This window comes from Dendropsophus ebraccatus, chromosome 4, assembly GCF_027789765.1.
Source record: "Dendropsophus ebraccatus isolate aDenEbr1 chromosome 4, aDenEbr1.pat, whole genome shotgun sequence".
Classification (NCBI taxonomy): domain Eukaryota; kingdom Metazoa; phylum Chordata; class Amphibia; order Anura; family Hylidae; genus Dendropsophus; species Dendropsophus ebraccatus.
In genome coordinates, this window is record NC_091457.1 from 106520562 (window position 1) to 106540749 (window position 20188).

Sequence of the window (20188 nt, forward strand, 5' to 3'; positions counted from 1 at the left end):
CAGTATTATAGTAGTTATATTATTGTACATAGAGCAGTATTATGGTAGTTATATTCTTGTACATAGGGGGAAGAGCAGTATTATGGTAGTTATATTCTTGTACATAGGGGGAAGTATTAGAATAGTTATATACAACATGGGGAGAGAAAAGAGCTGCTGCACCTCACACCTATGGCTGACACTAATTCCTCTCGGCCACATTTAAAAACCAACGCCAGGATGTTGGTATATATAATTTGATCAAACCATATTGCCTCATGTACCACGTGCAGGTTCACATGAGTCCCTACACTAGCTCAACACTGTGTGTGTCAGCGACCACTAACCCCGCAAAGCAAGCCCAAGCAGGGAAGGGAGGCCATAGAATGGCCCTGCAACCCCAATGTCACAGTACAAACCCCTTCTATGGCCTCCCTTCCCTGCGTGGGCTCGCTTTGTGGGGTTTGCAGTCACTGACCAACAGTATTGAGTTAGTGTAGAGATTCATGTGAACCAGGAGACCGGCACATGGTTCATGGGGCAAAAAGGTTTGATCAAATTATATACCAACATCCTGGCGTTGGTTTTTAAATGTGGCCGAGAGGCATTAGTGTCAGCCATAGGTGCGAGGTGCAGCAGCCCCTTTTTCTTCATGTCAGTATTATAGTAGTTATATTCTTGTACATAGAGGTCAGTATTCTAGTATGGAAGTTCTACTTCATAGAATGTAGCTCCTACTGATAAATGGTATTCCTTACAGGTTGTGATCGGCGATAAAGTTGTCCTTAACCCTGTAAATGCTGGGCAGCCTCTGCATGCAAGTAGTCATCAGCTGGCCGATAACCCAGGATGTAATGAGGTGAGTACTGTGGAGACAGATCCATCATCAGTACAGTGCCTCCCCTTTCCTAATGTGAATGGGTTCCTATAGATTGTGAGTTCCTATATTTTTATTATGTAGATCAAAAATCATGACTATTGAGCAACCATTGAATGCGTTCAGGTGAGGGTACTTGATTCTGTTTTGGGGTCCAATGTCTGAGGAATGTAGTGTATAATGATGCGGCCTACGTGAGCTGCACCAGTCATGTGAAAGTTGAAATGAACTTGTCACTCTGCCTCTTATTTGTTGGCTAATATTCTCTTTGGACTGTAGGTTAATTCTGTGAATTGTAATACAAGTTGGAAGATTGTTCTGTTCATGAAGTGGAGCGACAACAAGGATGACATTTTGAAAGGGGTGAGTGCGTGGCGACAGTAACATATGACGGTGAAGTCTGAAATTGGTAGAATGTTCTGTGGCCGAGCGTCTTTATAGAAACGTCTGCCTGTACAGTGAGACCCTACTCTGTTTACAGGGGGATGTGGTGCGGTTATTCCATGCCGAGCAGGAAAAGTTCCTGACATGTGATGAGCATAGGAAGAAGCAGTATGTGTTTCTGAGGACGACCGGTCGGCAGTCGGCCACGTCAGCCACTAGTTCTAAGGCTTTGTGGGAAGTGGAGGTAAGTGGGTCCGATGTTCAGGCCAATCTCCTCCTGGGTCTGTGGTGGCTGTTAAGCTGTCTTTGACATGGAAAAACATTTGGCTTAAGAGTTTCTTAAGGGTATAGGGGCAAAGAATTTCTTGATATAACATTTTCATTTTGGAGGAATGAAAGCGTTAGTCACTTAAAGCAAAAAACTTGTCTCAAGTTTACATTGGTGGGGTTCTATGACTTCTACCAATCACTAGCTATATAGTGTATGGCTTTGCAGTACATAAGCTGCTGTATTTCCAGTCTGGACAGAGGAGAGAGGTTTTCTACAGGGTTTGCTACTGCTCTGGACAGTTCCTGACATGGACAGAGGTGGCAGCAGAGAGCACTGTCAGAGTGGAGAAAATTCACCACTTCCTGCAGGACATACAGCAGCTGATTACTTCTGTAAAAAAAAAAAAATCTCACTTCTTCCAGCACTTAAAGTGTAACTGTCATTTCAGGGTCATTTTTCTGAAAACATTAAATATCAACAGTTCAAGCGATTTTAAGAAACTCTGTAATAGGTTTTATGTACTAAAAGAGTTTCCTTCTGTACTGAAAAAGCAATCTCCCAACCTCCCCCACACATCAAATGAAGCAGGATTTCTGTCTCCATTATGTGGCTATGGAGAGGGGAGGGGCTGTTAGGAGTGACAGAGCGTGGAGCAGTCCTGCACAGCACAACACCCTGCAATCTTCTCTCAGTAAGTTCATAGATAAGCACTGACCTTTCTGACACCTGAATCCTGCGGTTTAGGTGCCCAGAGAGTCTACAGACAGCTGACCTTCATGTCACCTCTTCCTGCTCCCTCATCTCCCTCAGCCCCTCCCCCCTTCATAGGCTTACAATGGAGAGAGCAGAGCCCGTCTTCACTGGCTTCTCTGTAATGAAGACGTGTTTGCCTGATAATGCACAGATAAGAAGTCAGGGGGGGGAGGCTGGGAGATTGCTTCTTGAGTACAGAAGGAGGCTTTTTTGGCTGATGAAACCTATTACAGAGTTTCTTAAAATCGCTTATACTACTGATTTCTGCAATTAAAAAAAAAAACATGACCGTTACGCTTTAAGTACAAATCTCTGGCATTCTTGTTGTGTTTTTTTTTTTTTTTTTTTTTTTTTTTTTTTTTTTTTTTTTTTTGCTGAACTACCCCTTTTTAAGCAGTTTATATGGGTTTATAAAAGAAGGGACTGTAGCCACCTTTAAAACTTACCACCTCTGTTCTCTGGTTGTGTGGTCTTGCAGTTCAGCCCCCCATGGGCTGATGTATCAGCCAATTAAATGTTTGTAGGATCATAAAGCTGAAGAGCAGGAAAACTTTAGGATACTGTCCCGTTGGTACAGATACCCACAGCTCCTGCACCAATGTTACCCCGAGGTGTCGGACCTGTGCTGGCGCTGCGAAACGGACATTGGCACGATGGTACATGTGTGGTGGGGCTGCTCTGTCCTGACTCTATTCTGAGAGGCGATTTTCGCAATTTACAAGCAATTCACGGGCAGATCGGTAACACCCTCTCCTAGTCTAGCTCTGCTCTCACTGATTCCGGGCCTTCCCTCTGCAGTCAAGAAGGGCCTTTTGCGCCATTTCCTCACCACAGCCAGAACTGTGATCCCCAGGCACTGGAAATCCAGAGCCCCGACATCCGTCTCAGAATGGGTGACAGAGATGGATCTCCTCTACCGTATGGAATCCTTGACTGCAGAGGAACACTCCAGAGGGACCAAGGTAAACCGTTTGTGGTTGGCCTGGACGACCTACAAGTAGGGTCCACTATTTCTCCCATGGCTAACCTGTTAGAGGACTGCCTTCTGTTATGCCCTTACTAGCTTTACCACCCTATTCTACTCAGCCCTCTTTCCCCATCCTCCAATTCCCCCCCCCCCCCCCCCCTATCCGTTAGTGTCTGGTCAGCCTTTGTCCCCCTTGGGACCTGTCATCTCTCTTCCTACCTCTCTTGTTCTCTATTTCGTCTAACTTTATGATCTGCGTTTCTCCCGGTCACCCGAGGGACTTGTGTTACCGTGAATATTTGTCCGCGTGTTCTATGCATTAGCTGACCGAACCTTGTTTACTGTGCACATCCCTGCGCTTTACTGTAAGGCACTCACTCTTTCATGCTGAGAGCGGGGATGGTCAACCCGCAGCTGGTCTACAAAGGCTTAATTACCTGTTATCTGTAGCCAATGTTTGTTATTCTTTTTGGATATACGGAATTTTTTTTTTTTTTTTTTTTTTTTTTTTAAATTCTAAATTTTTATTCATTTTCAAAATTTTCACAAGTAAATACATGTAAATCCTCAACTGTACACGTCGAGTAAGAACAAAGCACCGTTGGGTGCACAAACTATAAAATAGAACAAGGACAAGGAGCCAACATGGCTCAACATTACCAACAGAGGTTGTATGGAATATCTCCCACAACGGGGAGGCCAACCGTGAAAATGAGGGACTTTTCATCCTGCATAGAAGGAAGAGAGCAAACGCTCAGGAATAGTGAGGGGTGAGAAGCAGTGACGTCTGGAGAGGGGGGGGGGAAGGTAAGGGAGGGAAGCTACAACACCAGGGAGCACATGGGGGGGAGGGGGCAATGAACACTTACATACACACCAACGTAGGAAAGAACAGGACAAGGGGGATGAAGCGCCTCACTGAGAGATGAGGGTCTTATACTCATCAGAGTCAGCGAACTGTTCCCAATAGTACCAGGTCTGAAAGAACCTAGAGTTCCGGTCATGCAGTTGTGCGGTAAGGTCCTCCATATATTTGAGGTCTTCCACCTTCCGTAACCACATAGAAATAGTAGGGATAGCCTATTGCCTCCAGAGGGCAGGGATACAGGCCCTGGCAGCGTTGACCAAATGGCGGAGGAGTGAGCGGCGGTAGCCCTTCAACGGGATATCCGACAGGTGAAGGAGAAACAGAGACGGAGAGAAAGGTAGAGGAGATTCCGTAAAGGTCGAGGCAATACGCCAAACCTCTCTCCAAAAGGGGACCAGCTTGGGACAGCTCCAAAAGGTATGGAGGAGGGTCCCTTCCTCGCCGCAGTTTCTCCAGCACAGGGGGGATACTTCAGGAAAGATTCTGTGAAGGCGGACCAGAACCCGGTAATATCTAGAGAGAATCTTGTAGCCCGCCTCCTGTACGGAATTTTTTTTTCTGTTTATGTACTCTTTTTCTATACACATCTTGTTTTTGTTCTGTATTTTATCTCCATACAAAATCAATAAAATCAGATTTACAAAAAAAAAAAAAAAAAAGCTGAAGAGCAAAAGTTCGCCTGTCAGCATATCCTATATATTTTATTTTATGCTGTAAAATCCTCGCAGGAAATGTGCTGCTGATGGTGGGAATTAAGTGGCTTCATGAACGATTACAACGAAGAAATTATCATGGTTAATAAAATGGGTTATCTAAATGGAACAACTTTATAAGGAATCTTCTATCATTCAAGCTCTATAATTATTATTTATTTATTTTTTTAAAGGTGGTCCAACATGACCCATGTAGAGGAGGTGCGGGCTACTGGAACAGTCTCTTCAGGTTCAAGCATCTTGCAACTGGGCATTACCTGGCAGCGGAGGTAAGTAGTTCCTCTAAGTCGGCTAAATTCTTTTATTGGTACCAAGACTCTTTGCAGGGTTAAAAGTGAAGATGGTCAGGGCTCAGGTGGAGATATGCCCACAGTCAAACCTGGCACCGTAACAATAGTCAGGTCCACCCTTGTGGGTAAGGCTCACTGTCCGGTTCTTTTTCCCCCAGGTAAATCCTGACTATGATGCAGGTTGCCTGGAGTCTGAGGTTTCCGTAAGTAAAAGGCTAGAAGATAGATCCTTGGCATCCTATAGCATGGCCACCTGAAGGGCGCCAGCTTGTTAACCCATTCTGGACCATTCCTTACATTTTGCCTGGCATCTTCTTTTTTTTGCCCATTTCATGACCCATTTAGTACCCATGTATGTACAAGGAAACTGTATGTCCAGTATACAGGGTTTCCATTGTCTACTCTCGATCCATGCCCACCACAGAGCTTTGAGATTTGCCTTTCAGCTGCATGGACAAAGCTCTGGAGTCTCCAGTGGTGATTTCTTCAGTATTTTTCTTTAGTGCCATATGGTACTAGTTAGAATGAGTGGGATTAAACCATATCACCTCCCAATTGCTGCTTACATAAGGAGTGTGTGAAAGAACATCTCTGCAGGGTTCAGGGGATTGAAAAGAGATGCGATCTGCATACAGTCACTGTGGAGTGTTTCTATTCTAGTCTTGGAGCCATAAACAATATCAGTGTTGAAAATAAACCAACTTTATTGTTAGTAAAATTGCAGAGGGGTGGCCGACTCCAGGTTAATTGCTATGGATGACCCAACTTTTTCCCCTTTTATGCAAGTCGTTAACTTTTTCCCTGGTGCTTTTGGTCATTTTGCATATTTCACATATCTGAATTTCTAAATCGCTTGACAATTCTCCTTTACTTATCAGATGGACGCAGAACAAGACCCAACCCGTGCCAGGCTCTGCTTAGACTCTGAGAAGATTAAATGTACATTGGTGTCAGTCCCTGAAGGCAATGATATTTCTTCTATCTTTGAGCTGGATCCTACCACACTCCGAGGGGGAGACAGTCTTGTACCAAGGTACTGTACTACAAGTGCTCTGTAGCCTCTGATGACACTAGACCCTAAGGTGTTTTGTGGCTCCTGCTCCACGCTAACCTACTCCATGTGATTTTATAGGCAATGAAGTGGAGCCTTATTGGGAACAATCTGTCTCATAACCATGACTTGCTGTGGTCAGATTTGGTTTATTTTGATGCTTTCTTCACTTACAGAAACTCCTACGTTCGACTGCGGCATCTCTGCACCAACACTTGGGTTCACAGCACCAACAGTCCCATAGACAAGGATGAGGAAAAGCCAGTCATGCTGAGGGTGAGTGAAGCCTGGAAGTTTCATCACTACAATCTTGGCTTCGAAAGTCTTAAGTCATGGGCGCTTTATTCACACTTGTCTTTTTAGATTGGAACGTCGCCTATAAAAGAAGACAAGGAAGCATTCGCCATTGTTCCAGTATCGCCTGCCGAGGTTCGAGATCTTGATTTTGCGAACGATGCAAGCAAAGTTCTGTCTTCCATTGCAGGAAAACTGGAGAAAGGAACAATCACCCAGAATGAGAGGAGGTGAGAACTACAGGGTAATGTGAAGCAGAGGAAATCTTCATCCTATGGCTCTACAAGTCCCACCATATCAGCTTTTTGGAACTTGTACATTCACAACTGTCAAGTTCTATTACGTTAAAACATCCCTTTTCAAAAACTTGACATATCCTAGTGACATGACAGCTCTGGGTGAAAGTCCAGGTGTGGAAATACTCACTGACTGCTAAAAAGGGGCAGATGTAGCCATCTCAGTATTATGCTCCTTAATTTCTGTACCGCACTGTTTTAGAAAATCTAAGTTTCTGATCAACAAGGTGTTCTCAGCGCCTAATAGACTCCATGGTAAGATCTTGGGTCTCTTATTTGACAGTAGCTTAAAATAACATGGTTTTATTCAGAGTGGCTAGGAGTAGTGGCTTTGGATGTCACTGCAATATAAGACGCAATTTACCTCTAAGATCAGCACAAGGTAACTTCAGTCTAGTATGTTCCTGAACAATTGTCAGCTTAAAATGTGAAATATTGCGTTCTACTGTAAATCCTTCTTTATGTAACCAGGGCTGTGACTAAGCTGCTGGAGGAACTGGTCTACTTTGTAACAGCTGGGGTGAATTCTGGCCAAGACGTCTTGGAGGTTCTTGTGAACAAACCCAATCGTGAGCGTCAGAAACTGATGCGGGAACAAAATATCCTTAAACAGGTGAGTGTATCCTTTTACGTACAGAATAAAAAAACACATTGAATCGGTTGGAAGCTAACTTGTGTCTCCTTCAAAAGATCTTCAAGTTGTTGCAAGCGCCATTTACAGACAGCGGGGATGGTCCCATGCTGAGGCTAGAGGAGCTAGGAGATCAGCGGCATGCTCCTTTTAGACATATTTGTCGACTCTGCTACCGTGTATTAAGACATTCACAGCAAGATTACAGAAAAAATCAGGTACAGAACCATGTATTCTAGGTTGGTCTGAAAGTCTGTGCTCTTAATTTCTTGGTATTTCCTTAAAGGAATTTTTTTTTTTTTCAAATTAATTTTTGAAATTCATAACTCCAAATCCACTGCCTTACGTGTACTTATTTTTTTTAGATTCTATGTTCCTGCAGACACCACTAGTGGGAGCTCAAGAGCTAACTGCATACTGTTTATGCATTGGCTCTTATTGCATACTGGATTATTAGGTTCAAAGCTCCCAGTAGTGACTGTATAAGAAAATTAGAGCTCTGTCCCTTATATATTTTGGGTTTAATCTATCTCAATGTTGGACCCAAAATGTCTTCATGCTTAAAGGGTAAAAAAATTGCTTTGATCTGTAATCCATTTTTTTTTATTTCACTTTTCTTTTTTGTACTGTCTAAATACAGGAATACATTGCCAAGCAGTTTGGCTTCATGCAGAAGCAGATTGGCTATGATGTTTTAGCTGAAGATACAATCACTGCTCTACTACACAATAACCGCAAGTTGTTGGAGAAGCACATTACAGCAGCAGAGATCGACACATTTGTCAGCTTGGTGAGAAAGAATCGAGAACCAAGGTGAGTGGAGGCTCAGTGCTGCTGCTTTTGTATGTGCTGCACTTAAAGGGACAATCCAACTGGCTGAGACTTTTATTTCTGCTTTCTTTTTCCTTTTGAAGGTTTTTGGATTATCTGTCTGATCTCTGTGTTTCTATGAATAAATCAATCCCGGTCACTCAGGAGTTGATCTGCAAGGCAGTATTGAACCCAGCCAATGCGGACATCCTTATTGAGACAAAGTAAGACTTTTTGATATCTGGTCGATCAAACTTTTTATAATGGAAATATTTGCATTGCATGCTCTCTATATACCTCTCTGCCCCCTGCAGCCATCAGGGAGGGTGGGTACTGGAAGTTCCAGGGCACATGCCATTCCATAGTCGAGCCCTGGCCATACACAGCACCCATTGAAATTGGTGAACTGTCAGTGCATGGCTTGGATACATCAGGTCCTCCAAAGCAAGAATTCCAAAGTTGGGCACTTAACTTCCATTACCTGTAAAGTAGACAACCCCTTTAAGTCAGTTTCTACATATGAATGCAGTTTTGGCTGCTGCTGACTGACTTTTCCATGTGATTTCCTTTTCTCAATAGGCTCGTCCTGTCTCGTTTTGAGTTTGAGGGCCTTAACAGTGGTGATAACGCACTGGAAACTGGAGAGGATGAAGAGGAAGTTTGGCTTTTTTGGAGGGACAGTAATAAGGAGACTCGTAGTAAGAGCATAAGAGAACTGGCTCAAGATGCCAAAGAAGGTCAGAAAGAAGATCAAGATGTCCTAAGTTATTACAGGTAAAACCTCTATCTGTTGTATCTTAATTGATTAGTGCCTTCCAGCTGCTTATCCAGTGTTTTTATCATTTGCCCTCAGATACCAACTCAACCTCTTTGCGCGTATGTGCCTGGACCGGCAGTATCTGGCCATCAATGAGATCTCCGGACAGCTGGATGTAGACCTCATCTTACGTTGTATGGCTGATGAGAACCTGCCATTTGATCTGCGAGCCTCTTTCTCCCGCCTGATGCTTCACATGCATGTGGACCGAGACCCACAGGAACAAGTGACTCCTGTGAAATATGCCAGACTATGGTCAGAAATACCATCTGAGATAGCCATTGAGGAGTAAGTGAACACTCCTGCATTTTATACTGTCTTTGCAAATGAAATGGAAAGGAACCCTGGAGAACAGGCAGGGCCGTATTTACCACTAGGCACCAGTGGTCCGTTGCCTAGGGCAGCACCGGGGACCAGGGGGAAGGTAGCAACTTTTTAGTTTTTCATTTTTCTAACTTCCCCAATACCCGTTCAGACTTGCCAATAAATTTGGTGTCTTTTCGAAGGGGTGGGTGTATATGTGTGTGTGTGTGTGTATTGGTCAGGTGTGGTGTGTTATCCAGTCACAGTATGTCTGTATTGTTACCTACCAATCCTGTGGTGAGAATTTTTTCAGACAAAATGCAGACTGTTCTAATCCTATAATCAATGTGGAAATTTGTATGTTTAAAGCAGTTTAAAACCCTAAAAAACAGAAGTCGAAACCGCTCCCCAAGATGGGCATCTTCAGGTTTAGTGCCTAGGGCAGCAGCAGCTGTTTACACGGCCCTGAGTACAGGACTATCTCCCTCATACCACTTTCTGCCACTGTTGTGCATTTGGATGATGCATATGTAACAATGTTGCCACTTAAAGGGGGTCTCTACTTTTTTTCTTACTTTCCCTGCTTGCTAGAATGGTCCCTTGATTACAAAGTGCCCTAATGTTACATCAGCTGTAATCTAAGGAAAAACCTGGTCTTGAGTGTTCAGCTTCCCAGCAGGGCAGACTAAGTTTTGGATTATATACACAGTACCCATTCAAATCAATGGACTTTCTGTAACTGTTAGGTCCTCCAGAGCGACTTTTAACGTAATGACCCTCTAAAAGTGTCCCTGTCATTAGAAATAACTTTGGACATGTCTGAGTGTTTTGACCTCCATCATTCTCTAAAACGACTCGGGAGAAGTGCATGGTTATGTGCGTCACTCCCTGACTCTCTGTGATCAGTCTGTCTGCATGTGATCAGCTTATTAGAAATCTGTGAAGCTTGTCTTGTGCAGCAAAATGTGTGGGGGGGGGGGGGGGGGGGCAACAAGACTGGGAGAGAGGCCTCAGCCACATCCATCACCTGGTTCATTTCAGAGATAGGTGGGGGTGTGAATGCTCAAATCCTGACCAATAACAGGGACACACAAACTCCAAATTCCCTAAACAGGTATTTGAAAACTATCTCTGCCAACTTTTTACAACCCCCTTTCACTTTACAACTTTTGGAACGATCAGTGATTCGGCCATATTTTTCATTGCTTGATGTCACGTGAACCTGCAATATTTGTCCTGCAGCTATGACAGCAGTGGGACCTCCAGAGAAGATATAAAGGAGAGGTTTGCTCAGACTATGGAGTTTGTGGAAGAATACCTGCGTGATGTGGTCGGACAAAGGTTTCCTTTTTCGGATAAGGAAAAGAACAAGTTGACCTTCGAGGTGAAGTGACTTTATCCTTCTTCAGTCTACAGTGTACATCTGACTCTCCTCTATCTAAATTAACATCTCCTATTGACGTCTTTCCATCTGATCTTATCTCCTCAGGTGGTGAACTTGGCGCGTAACCTCATCTACTTTGGCTTTTACAACTTCAGTGACCTTCTCCGATTGACGAAAATTCTTCTGGCTATCCTGGACTGTGTGCACCTTACAGCCAACATACCTGCTAACAAAATGGGCAAAGGGGATGAAAAGCAAGGTATCTAAGCTGCTTTATAGCCATTGGTGGAGAACTCTTAACTCTTGCATGTGCTTCAATGATTATATTACATTGCATCTGTTATTATACTGGATGCGGCAGGGTCAGCCCAAACTATAAATTCCAACAAGAACTTGGGTGCATACATTCATAAAATTACATTAATAGTTATAGTTGTGTCCCATAGTCGTGTGAAGAAAAAAAAAAATGGGCTTCACCTGAACGCACCAGCTGCACAATGAGACTGCCTTTTCTGTCCTGCAGGTGGCAGTAATGTGATGCGCTCTATACATGGTGTGGGAGAGCTCATGACACAGGTTGTGTTGCGTGGTGGTGGCTTTCTACCAATGACACCCTTGGCAGCACCTGAAGGCGCAATCAAACCTCAACGGGAGCCAGAAAAGGAGGATATACTTGTCATGGACACAAAGCTGAAGATTATAGAGATCTTACAGGTACATGCTGGAAGGGTTGGATTTCTTCCATGTTTGTAATTCTTATGCAGGATAGGGCAAAAGGTGGGACCATTAAATTATTTCAGCAGTTCAGCAACCACACTACACAATGAATAGGACTGGAAGCAGCTGGCTCTGTTCATGGTATCCTGGTGGTGACCAAAACTCCACTCCCATTTAAATGGGTTGCTGTAACCAGATCTGGCCACTACAGTAAGTGGAGCCAACTCCTTCTGGCCCCATTTATTGTGTAGTGCAAGTATTGGATGGATGGATGAACAATAGGGGTGTTGGCACCCAGTGGATAGGTCAATCTGTTTTGCTTAAGAAAAGCCCCTTTAAGGGGAAAAGTATTATTGTTTGCCCTTAGTCCAGGCAGAAACGGTAGCAGTTTTTTAGCCTGAGCCTATGTTATGCACAATAAAAGGAATCTTTACACTTTACACCCCACTTGGCATAAGTGGGTGTGCAAGCTGAACTCTTGCAATGGTGGATTTAGCACAATTTATGTTGTGGAGGTAGCATAGAGTTCAGAAGCGTGGGCATCTTTACAGCACACTTTCATATAAAGACTGGGGTCTAAAACATGGGTCTTAATGAATTTGTTCCTTAAGTGTTTTCTTAGGTGTTCCTGGCTTTATTTTATTTTTTTTTTCTCCCCCCCCCCCCCCCCCCCCCCCCCCCCCCCCCCTACCTATCTCTTGTTTGTTGTTCCTTTTAGTTTATTCTCAACGTCCGCTTGGATTACCGGATTTCCTGCCTCCTTTGCATCTTCAAGAATGAATTTGATGAGAGCAATGCCCAGACTGGAGATGGTTCAGATACCACAACGGTGGTGCCAGGTAAGACTGGTCAGCAGCAATAATACTCACAATTCCTTCACAATTTTTGTATTGCATTTTTATTTCACATATAACTTTTTTACTTTTTCTTTTTTTAATGCTTTTAAGGAGCTCTGGATTTTGAACACATTGAGGAACAAGCAGAAGGAATATTTGGAGGAAGGCAAGTGTTACCCTTGAACACTTTGTTAATAGTTTTATAACGGACAAGACTCCAAGGTTATAACCCTTCAGCCACCACTAGGTGGAACTGACGGCATGCTGCCTGTACATTAACCTGAAATAGTAAAGCGGTTTGCAGGAAGCTTCCTTGGCAATGTGGAGCAGACTTGGTAACTTCTCCTCCTTTTTCCTCTTAGTGAGGAGAACACTCCTTTGGACCTGGATGATGATGGTGGGCGCACGTTTCTACGGGTCTTGCTGCACCTCACAATGCATGACTATCCTCCACTAGTGTCGGGGGCCCTGCAGCTCCTCTTCCGCCATTTTAGCCAGCGGCAGGAGGTTCTACAGGCATTTAAACAGGTAGGAAGTGGATTACTTCTCCACATCTATGGTTGGGAGCTCCTCAGGATTGCCTCATGGTCTGTTTTTGTCTCCAGGTCCAGCTTCTAGTGACCAGCCAGGATGTTGATAACTACAAGCAGATAAAACAAGACTTGGATCAACTAAGGTCAATTGTGGAGAAGTCAGAGCTCTGGGTGTACAAGGGATCTGGTCCAGAAGAAGCTCCAGAGCCACCAGCTGGGAATGCAGATGGCAAAAACGTAGGTTTTGGCTACAAGCCTTGTGGTTTGTGCAACATTTACTATTGATCATTGTTAAGTGAGACTGACTTTTTTCAGGTATATTGAAATGCATGTAAGGCCATAAGTATCAGTAGAACAATTCTAATTAGTTTCTTTTACCTTTTTTATAGGAGGGTTCCCGGGTCCCTAAGAAACCAGAGAGTACAAGTAGCTACAACTACAGAGTAGTCAGAGAGGTAGGCCATGGGCTTTCTTTACCAACCCGAACCTTAATCTTGTGACCTCTGCTTACCCTCACATTTTTTTTCTCTTTAGATTCTCCTGCGTCTTAGCAAGCTCTGTGTGCAGGAAAACACGTCAGGCCGGCGGAATCGCAAACAGCAGCAGCGTCTCCTACGTAACATGGGAGCACACACAGTAGTGCTGGAACTCTTGCAGATCCCATATGAAAAGGTTGATCATATTTTTAGTTTTTAAAGTTTCTATTGAGTGTTGGGAATATTTTTGTATAAAAGTATCCCTCCATTTCAGACTGAGGATACGAGGATGCAGGAGATCATGAGAATCGCTCATGAATTCTTGCAGAATTTCTGTGCCGGAAACCAGCAAAACCAGGCTCTGCTGCATAAGCACATCAACCTGTTCCTGACTCCTGGGGTGAGTGATGCTTAGATTCCATCGCAGGTGTTCTGGAGTGGTGATCGCCTGCTTAGAGGTGGTGCTTTTTGTTACGTCCTCTGTTACACGAGGAGATGTGTGGCCAATAGGGATAAATTTTGAGGCCACACAAAATTGGGATTTAACTCTCTCCTAGGATGATCGCTGGCACTTCTACACGCATAGATTATCTAGCAATTCTCCTTTCTGATAATTGGGCTGGTAAAAAGGGGCTTCAGCCCAAAACTGTCATAAGTTTTGGGGTTCAGTTTCCCCTTACATTTTTTCTTTTACCCTGAAAGGTTCCCTTAAAAATTTTCCATGATACTGGAAAAATCTGTTTTGGGCAGTGGGACATGCCCAACAATAAAAATGTGACTTCATCTGTATGCAGCACTTCATAAAACAAGAAACAGATTGATCTATAGGTTTGTGGGAAAAGATTCAGTATAGCTAGTAACTTTTTACGGAAATCCCATGCTGTTTCTATGCTTTATTAGGTGGTTTCACTTAGTGACAGTCTTCCCTAGACAAGCATGTGCACTGAGATAATTGTCAATTACGGAGTTGGACACGCCCTCTGGACTCCTAAGAGCAGGATGAGCAAAGTTAGCAAAGTGAATAACATTTTAAGTGTGACTCTAGTGGGGGTCGCTTTTGTGAAAATGCTAGCACTGTGCACAATAGTCACTCCTCTAATGCAAATCTATTTTGAATTTTAAGCCATAATAGGCTTCAGAGTGTCTGTTCTCCCCACCACATATAACTATATTTTATGAGACCAGGTCTTCAGCACAAGACCTGGCATAATGTAAATCTGTGACGCTGGGTCTCATGCTGAAGACTGGAGCTATGGAGATGCAGCGAGGAGTTCGGTTTTATGAGCTAGTATAGCTATGCTAAGAGAACAAGCGCTTGGAAGCCTATTACAGCTCCAAATTCTAAATGGATTTACATTAGAGAAATTACTATTGTGCACAAGGCATTTGATTTTTTTTTTTTTTTTTTTTTTTTTTTTTAATAATCTATTGGGCTACTTCTGCTTTATTATATGATGCTGGCCAGACTGCATTTTCAATTTTCAACAGGTTCTCTTTTGATATGTACGCAATACTCTGTGTTTAGACAAGAACAAATTAGGAGAAGTAAATTCTGTTCTCTCCTGGCTCTGTCACATGACCTGGACTCATAATAGTTTATAGGACCGTCCATGTCTCAGATACCGAGCAGGAGGAGCATGTGGTGGTGCACTGCTTGTATTGCTAATCGGTCAAGATCTGGACTCTCGGACCCCAACTGTTTTTTTTTTTTGTTTTGTTTTTCTGTGTGGTGTTAATTTATTTTTTATGAATTTAAACCTATATGATTCAGTTACAAAGTAAGCCAGGAGCCATGTATGGTCTGGCTAGTTCTGTCCTCGCATCTGTTGATCATTTCACCCTCAATCCCTCTCCTGTTGTAGATATTGGAAGCCGTTACCATGCAGCACATCTTTATGAATAACTTCCAGCTATGCAGTGAGATCAATGAGCGCGTTGTCCAGCATTTTGCTCACTGCATTGAGACCCATGGACGCAGCGTTCAGTACATCAAGTTTCTGCAGACTATTGTGAAGGCTGAAGGACGGTTCATTAAGAAGTGCCAGGATATAGTCATGGCGGAGGTGAGACTTGGCAGACGTCACCTGCTCTGGACTTCATCCTCATTGACAGTCAAACACAATTGTCTTGTGATAGGATCGTGCTGAGTGCTGGTTTCTCTTCTACAGCTGGTGAACTCCGGTGAGGACGTCTTGGTCTTCTACAATGACCGGGCTTCCTTCCAAACTCTAGTGCAGATGATGCGTTCTGAAAGGGAGAGAATGGATGAGAATAGTCCTCTGATGTATCATATTCACTTGGTGGAGCTCTTGGCTGTGTGCACCGAAGGCAAGAACGTATACACAGAGATCAAATGCAACTCTCTGCTTCCGCTGGATGACATTGTCCGTGTGGTCACTCATGAAGACTGCATCCCCGAGGTAATCCTGGACATAGTAATAGTACCTAATATTTCTCTGGAGGAAATGGAGAATGGACCATTCTTTCTCTACCCACAGCTCTGTCCCAGCTTAGCAGCTAAAGGCAGAACTAGGTAATCTGACACTGTTGCTAGGGGAAAGCTGCTTGGCAACCACACTACAGACCGCAAATGTCTTGTTTTGCCTGTGAAGAAAAAATTTGCACTTTTCCCATGTCTGTCCCCATTCTACATTGTGGTGGTAAATAAAATATTTTATAATTTTCCTAGGTGAAGATCGCTTACATAAACTTCCTTAATCACTGCTACGTAGACACAGAAGTGGAAATGAAAGAGATTTACACCAGTAACCATATGTGGAAACTCTTTGAGAATTTTCTGGTTGACATCTGCAGGGTAAGAAGTGGATTAGATTCCCTTTGTATACACTTAGCCACTTCTGCTCTTCTTGGCCTGTGTTAGCAGCGGCCAAACTGGTTACGTCTGGGCTCGTGTTGCAGGTCTGTAACAGCACCAGCGATCGGAAACACGCGGACCTCGTGCTTGAACGCTACGTAACTGAGACGGTTATGAGCATTGTTAACACCTTCTTCAGCTCTCCATTTTCGGACCAAAGCACAACGCTGCAGGTACAGGATGAGTGAATGGGATTTCTTATACTCTCTTAGATGTCTTACGGCTGATTTAGGTTTTGTATAGTGGCATCTGCTGGAGGAATGCTGTTACTACACCTCTGAATCAGACAAAATGATAGAACAAACTACCGTTTACTAATCCTAAGCTTGCAGTGATGGTTTCAGTGTCAGTGATTGGTGTAATTGATACCAAAAGGCTAAAAATAAAATATTGCATATACTTTGGGGGGAATACTTGGTAATATCTTAAAGGGGTATTCCAGCCCCTTATAACCTATGCCTTTGTATGATCATGGGAGGGTACCACTTCTAAGCCCCTTGAGATCTCCAGAACGGGGCTCCCAACTATCCATGGCGTGGTGGGTCAATAAGTGCTTAATGCATTGTCTGTGGGAGTGCCAGAGGACTTCCTGCAGTCGGTCATTTATGCCCTATCCTGTGGATAGACAATACGTTTTAGGGGCAGGATCTTATAATTGCTGGTAAAGTGCATTGTGAAATATACAAAGTTCACAAATGCCGGCTCACCCATTAATCTACCTCAACACAAGGATGTACAATCGGCAATGTGCTGTACAATCCACAAAGAAAGCAACTTGCAGTAAAATTTTCAATGCTTTATTCTAACCAAGTTAAAAGCAGGACACATCACACCCTCTCTCTGGACAGAGAGAGAGGTTGTGATGCATGCTGGTGTGATGTGTCCTGCAAATGCTGGATCAAGTTGCTTACTTTGTACATTGTGGAACCTGCACCACAAACCCACAGTAATTGTTCCACATCTGAACATACCCTCTCATACCAGTGAACAAATACTGTTCCCAGATGAGTCTGATACAGTTTACTCTAGTATAGATAGTGCTTGGTACATCTGCTTTGCACTTTGCTGATCAACTTTTAAAGTGATTGGTTTTCATTTTACTAGTATAGAACAGCCAAATACACATAATAAAAATCTTGGTAAATCTGGGCTATTGTTACACTGAATCAATGTGGATTGTGTAGTCTGTATATACAGTAATTGTACTAAGCCCACAGCTGTGATAAGAGTTAAATAATCTTGGCTGGTGGAATGTTACATTCACTGACCGCAAGCAGAGATTCTTAAAATGGAAAGGAATTAAAGCAGTGCGTTAAGTTGCAAACTTTCAGCAGGTTAGGCTTTATTTACACACTTATGATATTGAATGATATTGTATGTATTGTTTAGCTGATGTAGTGGAAGTATATAGTAGATATATCTGATTATAGTAGAAGTTGTCTAACAGGTGTTTCTGCTGCAGGCTTCAATGCTCAACAAAATGAAGGAGGTAAATGGGTGTGGGTCAGCAGGTGCACTGTGGGTGTTTCACTTACATTAAGGCTGTGTTCACCTGTTGCGGTTGCGCGGCGTTTTTTCACCACCATTTCCAGTGGTACTGCCAAGTTCATAACATTGCTACAACAAAGGTGTTACAGCAGCTAAGTGTGAACACTGCCTTAACCATATACTGATTCTTACACTTGTAATTTGGGAAGGTCTCACCCATGTGATGTTTTGATGTCACTTAGAGCTCTAGGTCAGTGGTGGCCTTATTAGTCCCATTGTTTTTTTTTGTTTTTGTTTTTTTTAATATGGAATGGAAATCTTTTATTTTTCCTGATCACTGTTCCCTCAGACCCGGCAGCCGGTGTTTGTCCAGCTCCTGCAGGCTGTGTTCAGGGTCTATCACTGTAGCTGGCTTTTGCCAGCCCAGAAGGCATCAGTGGAGAGCTGCATCCGGGTGCTGTCCGATGTCGGTAAGAATTGGGGAATGGGTTTGGGTGAGGAGCTGTGATTAGCTAGGATTGACAGATATCTGGCAACTAGAATAGATGACCCTTAGTATTGAGTTTATATTATATATAAATATTAGTTTTTTTTTTCGTTATGGTTTTAAATATTATGAATTTGTGTATGATTTTTTTTTTTTTTTTTTTTTTTAATATCTTTCTCCTTCCCTGCAGCGAAGAGTCGTGCCATAGCTATCCCTGTAGATCTAGACAGTCAGGTGAACAATTTGTTTCTGAAGAGTCATAACATTGTGCAGAAGACAGCTATGAACTGGAGGATGTCTGTGCGGAATGCGGCCCGACGGGACTCTGTGCTGGCTGCATCACGGGACTATCGCAACATTATTGAGCGGCTGCAGGTGATGGATAAAAGTGTGTGTGTGTGTGTGTGTGTGTGTGTGTGTGTGTGTGTGTGTGTGTGTGTTTTGTTTTTTTTTGTTTTTTTTTTCTTCCCTTTCTTTGTATGTAGCTTAGTAACTTTTATCTCCGCACCTTCCACTGTGCAGACCTTCACTGATCTTGGACATGTCAAAAGATTTAGTTGTGTGTGTCTAGTGATTCTGATAACTCAAAGACCTTTTGCTTATTTAAAGTAGAATCTGTTCTCCCTATCAGGATATAGTTTCCTCCCTGGAAGACCGCCTACGTCCCCTTGTCCAAGCTGAGCTTTCTGTTCTTGTGGATGTTTTACACCGACCAGAACTTCTATTCCCAGAGAACACTGATGCCCGCAAGAAGTGTGAGAGCGGGCAGTTCATCTGCAAGTGAGTAAAGTGTTTTGTCTACAAACGGATTTATACCCCATCCATGTATTGGGTAAAATTAAATGTCGGTAGATTACAGTAGAAAATACTAATTTTAATGCTGAGCTAAAGGTGCTCTTACTACATTGTTTTAAATAAATAAATGTTCTAGCTAGAAAGTAACTGAATGTATGAGTACAAGGATTCTAAAGAAGTTCTAAATCCAATGTTTCAAATCTTTATTTCATAATGGAAAAAACAGCAGACAGTGTGGATAAGACTACGGACCAGCATGTTAGCGTGAAACAGGCTGTTAACCCTACCTGCCTGCCGACTGCCCTTGTCTTATCCACACTGTCTGCTGTTTTTTTTTTTGTTATGAAATAGATTTGAAAATGTTGGATGATGAGTGCAGCTTTCTTCCTCTTTTTATACATTGGATTTATTGCTTGCACTTCTCTGTGTGAAGCCTGCACCACTTGGACTGTTGCTCCTAGCGGAATCTATATGCAGAGCGAGTGGTAGTGCTGACCCTCCTGACTTTGTTTATTCTAAAGAAGTTCACAGCACTTTCTATGTTGAGCTGCATTTGTTATCATAGGAAATTTCTTTTGAAAGAAATTCAACTAGTCATCTTTAGCATAAATCAAAAATGGAAAAAAAAAACTTTTTATTTTCCCCCCTTCCTCCAAGGTTAATAAGGCACACCAAGCAACTTCTGGAAGAAAATGAGGAGAAGCTTTGCATTAAAGTTCTGCAGACATTAAGGGAGATGATGGCAAAAGATCGTGGCTATGGAGACAAGGTAGAAATATTATCATAGTTAATCATGCTCATTCAAGTAATCTCCTCTGCAATATCTAATACTGCCACTGGGTGGCAGGAGTGCATTATCAATGGCCAGAACTAAACTACTGGTGGCTTTGTTCCTGTTATAGAGATGAACACTGTGGAAATTCTTATTTGATGAAGTTTCACGAAGACTTTTTTTTAATTGGTCTTTTTGTCATTGATTGCAACCTCTATTGTTTACTTTGTCTCCGCCTCTCATATCATTGGGATAGCCAGTGGTTTTAAACTGCAAGTTCAAACACTCTGTCTACAAGTTGTCCAAAATTAGAAAATAAACTTTTACTTTTTTTTCCAAAAACTGCACCACACCTGGCCATGAGTTGTCTGTTTTTTTAACTAGGTCATATTGACCTACAGACCTAGCCTCTGTCAAATGTGGCAGTGGAGTAGCATCTCGAGGCCACAGTATGCCAGCATATGTACATGACCAGTGTCCAATGTATCCACATTGGTCACTCACAATTTGTGAGGTACCCT

At 42.9% G+C, this 20188-nt stretch overlaps 1 protein-coding gene across 1 annotated transcript in view; it reads left to right on the plus strand.

The window, feature by feature from the left end:
- The window catches only part of ITPR1 (inositol 1,4,5-trisphosphate receptor type 1), a 104933-nt gene that overhangs the window by 51100 nt on the left and 33645 nt on the right, over window positions 1-20188 (plus strand). The window contains exons 8-38 of the mRNA XM_069966637.1: window positions 740-838; window positions 1136-1219; window positions 1338-1484; window positions 4986-5081; window positions 5981-6135; window positions 6330-6429; window positions 6517-6677; window positions 7215-7356; window positions 7434-7592; window positions 8015-8187; window positions 8289-8408; window positions 8764-8958; window positions 9038-9289; window positions 10547-10688; window positions 10794-10947; window positions 11212-11402; window positions 12124-12244; window positions 12353-12407; window positions 12604-12769; window positions 12847-13011; window positions 13164-13229; window positions 13309-13446; window positions 13525-13650; window positions 15113-15313; window positions 15419-15670; window positions 15940-16065; window positions 16170-16298; window positions 17963-18083; window positions 18291-18475; window positions 18732-18880; window positions 19553-19664. Coding sequence (XP_069822738.1) covers window positions 740-838; window positions 1136-1219; window positions 1338-1484; window positions 4986-5081; window positions 5981-6135; window positions 6330-6429; window positions 6517-6677; window positions 7215-7356; window positions 7434-7592; window positions 8015-8187; window positions 8289-8408; window positions 8764-8958; window positions 9038-9289; window positions 10547-10688; window positions 10794-10947; window positions 11212-11402; window positions 12124-12244; window positions 12353-12407; window positions 12604-12769; window positions 12847-13011; window positions 13164-13229; window positions 13309-13446; window positions 13525-13650; window positions 15113-15313; window positions 15419-15670; window positions 15940-16065; window positions 16170-16298; window positions 17963-18083; window positions 18291-18475; window positions 18732-18880; window positions 19553-19664 — 4482 coding nt within the window. The remainder of the gene's footprint in view (window positions 1-739; window positions 839-1135; window positions 1220-1337; window positions 1485-4985; window positions 5082-5980; window positions 6136-6329; window positions 6430-6516; window positions 6678-7214; window positions 7357-7433; window positions 7593-8014; window positions 8188-8288; window positions 8409-8763; window positions 8959-9037; window positions 9290-10546; window positions 10689-10793; window positions 10948-11211; window positions 11403-12123; window positions 12245-12352; window positions 12408-12603; window positions 12770-12846; window positions 13012-13163; window positions 13230-13308; window positions 13447-13524; window positions 13651-15112; window positions 15314-15418; window positions 15671-15939; window positions 16066-16169; window positions 16299-17962; window positions 18084-18290; window positions 18476-18731; window positions 18881-19552; window positions 19665-20188) is intronic.